We start from the raw sequence: 8695 nt of genomic DNA on the forward strand, positions 1-8695 counted from the left end.
GGCAAATCCCATTGAGATCGCAGATCTCATTTGCAAGGGAGGCATGGACCCGAGCTACCTTGTGTTCATAATTTCGTGTGATTTTTGTATGAAACTGTTATTTATTTGTATTTTACAGATAACTTTTATATCAACCCTTGTTATCTAAGGAGACGACTGGACTGACTGCAGATCAGCAGGTGTTTACACAGTGATCCTGCTGATATAATCAACTTTATCTGTCACCAGCTGAGTGGATCAGGCCGTCTCCATGGTTACTGAATGATGCACAGAAAATCACAACTCGCTATCTTGAGAAAATGGTTCTCGTTATTTTGTGATAACTTCATAATCCCAATATGTCATATCAAGTCATATGACATGACAAAATACGTCGTTATCACGCAAAAACCACAAAAAATTATTAGCTGAAAACAGCTGCTCTCAGCTTCTGTTTCAAACACTTTGTGAGTAAATTGACTATTTATACCAACTTTCAGATTCAACGAGAGCAGGGCAATTCAACTAAACTGCTCCGTGGGCCAAAGTTACTTCAGGTCAATAGCTCAGGGGCCAAACATCCAGCAATTAAACATGGTACCTACAGCTTAAAACAAGCTAAATTTAAGACATTTTAAGACCTCTTTAATGGCACTTGAAATTTATTTTAAGACCAATTTCACAAAAAAATACCAAAAAAAATTTAAAAGAAAAGATTAAGATGAGATGCATCCGGACAAAACTCCCCAAATAAACTTAGCCGCAATTTTACCCAAATGTTTAACAAAACAAAATTTTAACTTTAACAAAACTAAATAAATGCTACCAATTATTTAAAAATTTGAGATGAATTACAATAATCCTATTTAGCTACAACGATTTTAAGACTTCTGAAAGATTGATTTTAAGGCTAATTAAGGCCTTATTTTTGGATTGACGAGTTCAATGCCTTTTAATGCTTTTTAAGGATCTGCAGGAACCCTGTTAAAGTCATTATGTAAATAAACAAAGCATTACAAAGATCTGTTACCTTTGAAATAATTTATTTTGCTGCATTTAATCATGAATACAACATACAGAACCCTATGTAATAATAAAAGTTGTGTAGTATAAAATTAGTGATAACAAAACAATATCAAAAACAAAAATAACACATTATGCCTCCTATTTAACACATATATTATTTCGACATCTGTGACTTTTTAAACCAACTGTATTTTCACTTTCCCAGTTTTAACTTCAACTGCTTGCAATTTTAACTGTCTTAAGTGTGCATAGACATGTTTTTTACCAGCTTGTAACCAAGATTCAGATGTTTCTGTAGATACCAGACATGTCTATGTTTATCTAAAAGAACTTATATTAAAGTAGAAAACCGGGGATTTGGACATAAGAGATAAATGAACCAATTGGCAGGCCGCATTTTGGGCCCGCGGGCCACCATTTGAATAGCCCTGAACTAGAGTGATCAACATGACACTTTTTAATATTCTTTCTGTTGTTTTTTATACAATGAATCACAAATACATTAAAACAGTCTGTTGTGTCAGATTGATCTGCATGTCAAGGCAAAAAGTATGGAATCAGCAGTCTTGGATGAGCACTCATTCAGACATTTCAGTCTGTAAAACAAACTCAGATCAAAAACATGATACAATAATAAGGTCATTCCAAAGTRCAACTTGTTGGCTTTCAGGAACACTCAAAGAGATGAAGAAAAAACATTGTGGAAGTCAGTGAATGTTACTTTTATTGACCAAGTACAGGGAAAAAATATGGAATCACTCAATTCTGAGGAAAAAAATATGGAATCACTCAAATTGCAATTGCAAAGTTAGGTCAGAGTTTGACTCTAAGTAAGCATTTTCAGAACTGGTTGGTTTATAGATGACGGGTTGAACACGGCACGAGGGTGTGTGCTGTCCCCGCCCCTGCGTGCTGACTCCACGCGGTGCTCCTGAACGTGGCCATGCACCTCCGCATTTTTGTACCTCCGCAAAGGCTACGCGTCATGCACCTTTCAAACAGTTTGTTCGTTAAGCTTTTGCTTTCCTATTTTTTTCATAAGTTATAAAATGCACTTCCATGTCTCCTTTTGGAGAATACTACAACAAGGTGTACCAACTGGCGAGGGTGTGTGTGCCCTGTACGAGTAAAGTGCGACTGTAACTGAGCGTTTAGAAAACATGACCTGTAGAGTCATGTGTCAAATGGAAAGAGGAATCCTTCATGCTACAGCACATTTGTGCTTTTTTGGTTCTTTCAGCTAATTTTCTGCTGTTTGCACTTTCTTTTTGCTAATTTCAGCATTTTCTGGGATTTTTTATTAACTTTTTTATGTCTTTTTCTGCTTCTTTCTGCTAAATTTCTTTTTTATAGTTTTGTTCTCACATATGTTTCTGCTGTTGTCTATCAACTTCCCCCCAGAAGGCCTTTTCACTACAGTCACATTGCTGCAGAGGATATTTCAGCTGTAAGTCTTACCATAGTCAAGGCCTTTGTTTGTTAGCCTGACTTCCACTCCAGGATTGGTGCTTAGAGTTGTAGACGATGTTAAAGCCAGAATAAACAGGCACCAGGACAAAATCATCTTGACTTCTGTAAAAAAATGGGGAAATATAATCAGGAGAGTGTTTTCAGATTTCTCTGGTTATGATGGGAATAAAGCAGGCAAAGGTTATTTTGTGTGTTAACAGTTTTTACAGCTCTGTGAAAAATGCTGAGGAAGAAATCAATCAACCTTCCAGTTTTAGAGGATCAACTTACCTGTAAACGTCACGATCAACTGTAAAATATCTTTTACAAACAGAAGTATAATCAAAAGCTCATCCGTGTAAAAGTAAAAAAGTACTCTTTCTGAAAAAATGTTCTCAATGATATTATGTGATGAGAACTGAAAACAGCATTTGAATATGTTAGGGAGTTTTGCAGAGGCGGTCTGTGAAAAAGCCGTCTGTTCTCTCAGATGGAGCCACATGACCGCTAACGTTTTCATTAGGAAGCTTTTATTAAATTAGGCAGAGTAAGAGCTCACCCACGAGCTTTGTCCACTTCACTGAAGAAATGCTGCACATATTATAAACAGATACTTATTAGACGGAAGGCATTACATTTAGATAAGAGCAATGACAACCAGTTTACAAACCAGTGTCTTATTTATTGCTTTGAAGTTGACCAAAATGTGTGGGTTACATTTAAATGCAAACTGCAAAAAGATGAGTTAAAACACAAAGAAAAAAAATCATTCTTATTATAAAACATACAAAATCTTAATTAAACTGCATGAGTTCAGCATTTAAACAAACCTGTAATATAAAGTTTATGCCTTGTTATAATCCAGCTTATTTCATTTGTTATTTTGTGGTGAATAGCTCAAATGGTTTTTGTTGCTGTTTCTTTAAAGACTAATCTTTAAGAAAAATCTTACCTGAAGTTAAGGATCTTCAAGAGCAAACTTGTGTTTTCTCTCACYCCGACAGTCAGTTTTGACTGTCAAACAACACAGAGTGAAGCAGGAAGAAGAACACATGACCTCTTAAATACTTACACAATTACCATACTCAAACAGGAACTGAATCTGGTGAAGAGGACCAACCTGATCGTCTTGCTAAGCTTCAAGCAATCKTGGAATTTTTTTTTCTTGAGGTAATATTTTGATTTTATTTATTCCTGAAAGTATTTTATATAAWGTTTTGTTCATGCAGGTTTTAAGTTTTTAATGCACATATTTACAATATATTTGCAATTATTTTGGATATTTCACCCTCCGTTATGTAATTGTTATTTTTTTCCTAGTTTCTGGTATGCAGTTCCAGTAAAGTAGAAAACAGAAACTCTGAAAAGCTTTTTGTTTCACTTTTTATAACTATGCTAAAAATCTTCTGTGGTCAGTCTTGTAGGATTTATATCAGTGCAAGATGCTTTAAAGGTTTGATGGTGGAATAACTACATTTATTAATCACTGTTTAAAACCATTTGGCTCATGTAATCTGTTTTTCATTCTCAGGTAATGCGTCCTCACAACAGTACTTTAACCCTCTGAATCATGATAGCTACAACGGTGATAAAAACAACAACAATGGTTCTTATAGCTCATTGTGCAGCAGAATGGCATCATGTGTATTATAGAAAAATAACTTTGAGTGTTTTATTGTGTTCCAGTGAAATTAATCTATTTCCATATGAATGCAACTGTTACAGTAAATCCTTGTCTACAATGAAACATGTGTCTAAATGAAGTCTGGAAACATTAATTTGTGACTTTATTACATCTCGGCTTCATTAGTAAAGTGCTCTTCTATTTGGAATTTAGGCTTCTGTTGCTCGTTTGCAACTGGTACAAAATAYTGCTGCTCAATTTTTAAAACTGGTACAGGCAAAAGACAATAAATCTCTCCAGATTTGGCTGCCTTTCAGTACAAACTCATTTATAAACTCTTACTATTTTCAAGTCTTTTAACAGTTCTGCCCTCCTCTTATGTCTCTGAACTGCTGCAGCCAAATGTAGCCTACCATATGTTCTCTGAGCTCAGCATATCAGGTGACTTTACATTTCCAAGGATGCCATGATGCTCAGGTAGGTTTTACAATCGTAGGCCCAAGTTGTTTGAGAGATTAGATATTGACTTTGACATTGTTGTGCTTTTTAAATCCTTTCATATTTTTTACTTCTTCTGTTCATTTATGCCAGGTTTTATCCTTTGTTCTATTTTTGTTTGTTTATTGACAACACTTTCTATGGCTTTCTAGTTTTTTAGGTGCCTTATAATGGTCTTACAAATSAAGTGGTATAGTATGCTGGTGTAGATAGTCATTCAGGACATGGCAAATCTAAAAATATTMAAAAAACATGACTACAGCCCGTTTTGTTTTAAAAGACTTTTTGGAAGTGGTAAGAATGCTTATTCAGCACAGCATATGAAACCAAGTGGGAAAATCCAAATAAAATGTTAGCCGCATTTCTGAGGGAAGTCTTCACTGTTGACATTTTTACTTTCACAAGTCAGCTGTTGAAGCATTGTGTGGGTAAGATTTTTGAATTACTTCTCTTTTAATCAAACACTACATCTGTGAACTAATCAGATAGAGCAGCATTGATTCTTAGGCTGTTTTCCCTGTTGGTCCAAACCTTTTACGCAGGTGTGAATACACTCATGAACACTGGCGCAGACCAAACAACTGGACCAAGACCCATTTTGAGGTGGTCTCGGTCTGCTTCTGGTGTGAATACAGACAGGCTTCGAACTAAACCAACTGCAGGAAACATTTATGGACTTCACGAGCCACCATTGCTAAGCATCATGGTTACGTATTGTGAAATGAAATAAATACTGTAAGTAAAATCAATTAATATTAGTTGAGGTTCATGTCAAATTTGAGTTCTGAAGCCATATTTTATTATGAAGAGCTCAGATAAAGCCCTCATTTATCAAAAGTTTAAATGCTTTTCTTGTCTTTTATACAAAAGAACGTGGTATGAAATGAAAGTATGGGAATATGATRTCAGGTCTAAGCTGTGGAAGTACTGCTTTAATGATGTTTCTAAAGGAGGTTTTTGAACTGTTACTGCCATAATCTATATTTGATCTGGTCATTCCTGTAAATATTCTCTGTAATCTGGTCTATCTGCTCTGCAATGATGTCCTGCWAAACCTCTCGTGATTTTTAGAATGTTTTTTTACATTAGTTCAAAAGTTTTTGTATATGTATATTACATATTGTTTTCTCATTGAACCATATTCTTAAAAGTRTTCTGCACTTAACTTGTTCTATTTCTTGATTGCACTACTTCAGTTTCATTACTTCCGGAATTCTTTTCTGTGCAAATACCATTTATATTACTATTTTATTAATGACATCTTGTTCTTCCTTTAATTTGAACTCAACATTTTGACTGATCTTCCAGATGGCTACAACATTAAAGAGTTAACAGCCTATCCCCTCCAACCTACAAAAATATAATTTATCATAGAAAACAATGATGGACTTATCATTCTGCCTTGAGGTGCTCCGTTTTCCGCAACATATTTTCTAGAATTTTCTTGTCATATTCTAACTTGCATAGTTTTTTTTAAATAAAAAAAACACACACACAAGGCTCTTTATCACAGCCACATCGGCTGGGCTCCATCCGTCCCAAACCACACCACCCCAGGAAGTATCACACCGCCATAGAGGTGGAGTGGTCAGGTTGCTTGACATGAAACAAATCTGCGCTGCAGAGGCTCTGCTCGCAAGATTACACATCAAAAAAACACATTTATTACAGAGGGAACATTGAACATGACGCGACAATATAATATAGATTCATGGCCTGGCCCAGAACCTGACCCGCATTATCGTAATTAAAATGTCGGGTTGGATTTGGGCTTGCAGGTCGTTTTTTAAAGCTTGATCTAAACTCTGTGTGCACAGCAACTTTGTAGTTAATTAAAAAATATATTGAACCACAAAGATGATCACTAAAGTAAGTTCATTCAGTTTGTTTTATGACTGATATGAGGCAGATGTCTATGCTTCAGCTTCACGCTGCGTTTCAGCCTGTGAGAACAGCCGTAGGTTTCTCCATTAAACACTGAGTGACCACAGCAACACAGGTAGACTTTTCACCCCCMTCCTCACCGGAGGTTAAGGAGGGCTCAGGTTGTGGAGCCCAGTGGGCTGGAGCCATATTGGATGGAGCTGCTGGTTCTAGGAGCTGACTCAGTGATGCATGAARTCTRCGCAGCCAGGCAATGTGTGTGTAAATTGATGTTAGCTTTATTGCTAACATGGGCTAATGTTCAAAGCAGTAACAAACTTTTGTCACACTGTTCCAACCCGACTCGCTGCAGGGTTTTGTCTGAATGCGATGCTTTTATACCACAACATGAGAGCCATGATGTAAGCATAAAGCAGTGTCAGCCTGTACCGTTTTAACCAATAGGAAAATCTAACTGCAGTAGCTACTGTTCAACCCRTAGAGGGCAACAAWGAGAAATTTTTAGACCAAATWTTGCAGATTTATACARTTTTACACAAAAATGTCAAAATTTGCACAGAAATCTAAAGATACAATCCATTAGACACATTTTAGACAGATAATCTGTGAAAAAGTGTCTGTGGGGTTAGTTACTCTTTAAAATTCCACAACATACATGTTTTCTATAACRAAGACTACAGCCACTACACTTTTTTAAAAATCTATCTGCCCTTTTCTGATTTCATGTTCTTTTGAGTCATATTTCCCCTACATTATAAACATAAATATCTTTCAAAGACCACTTTGATCACCAAGGATTTTTGTAAACTGGTTGCATTAGAAGGCATCTCATTTAAAATTTTGATCAGACAGAATTGTTTTATCGGAAATGGAGCCCCTATCTGCCAGCCTGGATGGAGCTGTGTAAAGTTATAATACCAGATATTTACCATAGATCCTCTCATTGGGTGAAGTTCTAGTTCGTTTATTGGTTGCATTCATGTAAATTTATTTATTTACTTCTTTTCTTTTGACTAATATTTCTGTTATTATTCTTCCGTTGTATTTTTTATGTTACAGTTTTACTCCAAGAAATTTTTTGTCTTATTTTATTGTCAATGTGCTTGTATTACTTTGTTTCATAAAAAAAAAAAAAAACAATAAAGTTTAAATCGTTAAAAAAACACTTTGATATTTGGTAGAAAATATATATATCTTTTAAAAGTTTTAATATTCAAATAATATTTTAATCTATCATTTAACATTTTTTATTGTTTTACATGATAGTGTAATCTGTCTTTAGTTTTCTGGTTTTGTATTGTATTTTCCTGGTTTTATTTTCTGTACACAAAATATTTTTGGTTTCTCTTCCAGTCTTTCAATATATTCTTTAAATTCCTGTCCATTTGCAATGAGACTCCATTGTGGATTTTATAAATGGGTTTATCATCCAACATTCCTGGTCTCCCATTTATTTCTAGTGTTTTGTTGATGTTTTTCCAAAACAGCTCTTTAAATCTCTAAAGTTTTTCAGCACCYCTGGTTGTTATTTTAATCTTTTTTGTTTTGTATTTAGCTCAATCAATGCAGTTAATGGCATGAGTAAAATTAGTTTTTCTACAGACAAATTAATGTTTTCCTCTGCGGGCGGTTTACATTTTTGTGGAACTTGATTGTCTGACATGCTTTTTTATTTGTCCTTGTAACTGATGTCAGTGTGTTGTGTAAGTTTTGCCTCACTTAGTGTTTTGTATGTACTTTTTTACTGTCTGGACGGCCTTTTCCTTTGTTTAATAAAAGTTTTTGTTCAAGTACTTTTTACTTCGTCAGAGGTTTTAGTTTGCACTTTTGGGTTCATCCCTTTAAAAAGCCCAAACGTTGCACTTCCTCCATTTGCAGTTTTTAATAGTCTCTTTAAACTCTTTACATTTACTTCAACAAGGCTTTATTTTGTCTAAATTCTTGCCATCTGGTATTCCTCTCAGTGGCGTCACTAGGCCTATTTTAGGGGGGCTGGAGCCCCCTAAAATACTTTAAAGCCCCCCTAAATTATTTTGGTGTAAAACATTTTTTTATTTAATTTAATTTTTTTGCGAAAATTCAATATGATGTGGTCAGAATAAATAACCATTTAATATTTCATTATTAACTAAAATATATGATCATAAATCTTGCAGTTTCCCTTTAATTTATAGTGTAAGGTAGAGATCCTCTTTGGTGAGCCATTACCCAATACACACACACGCACACACACAC

General features: G+C 34.9%; 1 protein-coding gene across 1 annotated transcript in view; it reads right to left on the reverse strand.

Annotated features, from left to right (window-relative positions):
* LOC106530044 (bactericidal permeability-increasing protein) overlaps window positions 1-3457 on the reverse strand; it is a 22587-nt gene extending 19130 nt beyond the window's left edge. Inside the window, exons 1-2 of the mRNA XM_014025601.1 lie at window positions 3407-3457; window positions 2464-2577 (exon numbers count right to left, since the gene is read on the reverse strand). Of these exons, the coding sequence (XP_013881055.1) occupies window positions 2464-2569 (106 nt within the window). The 5' untranslated portion in view covers window positions 2570-2577; window positions 3407-3457. The remainder of the gene's footprint in view (window positions 1-2463; window positions 2578-3406) is intronic.
* Window positions 3458-8695: the final 5238 nt, after the last annotated feature.

This window comes from Austrofundulus limnaeus, unplaced genomic scaffold (genome assembly GCF_001266775.1).
Source record: "Austrofundulus limnaeus strain Quisiro unplaced genomic scaffold, Austrofundulus_limnaeus-1.0 Scaffold487, whole genome shotgun sequence".
Classification (NCBI taxonomy): domain Eukaryota; kingdom Metazoa; phylum Chordata; class Actinopteri; order Cyprinodontiformes; family Rivulidae; genus Austrofundulus; species Austrofundulus limnaeus.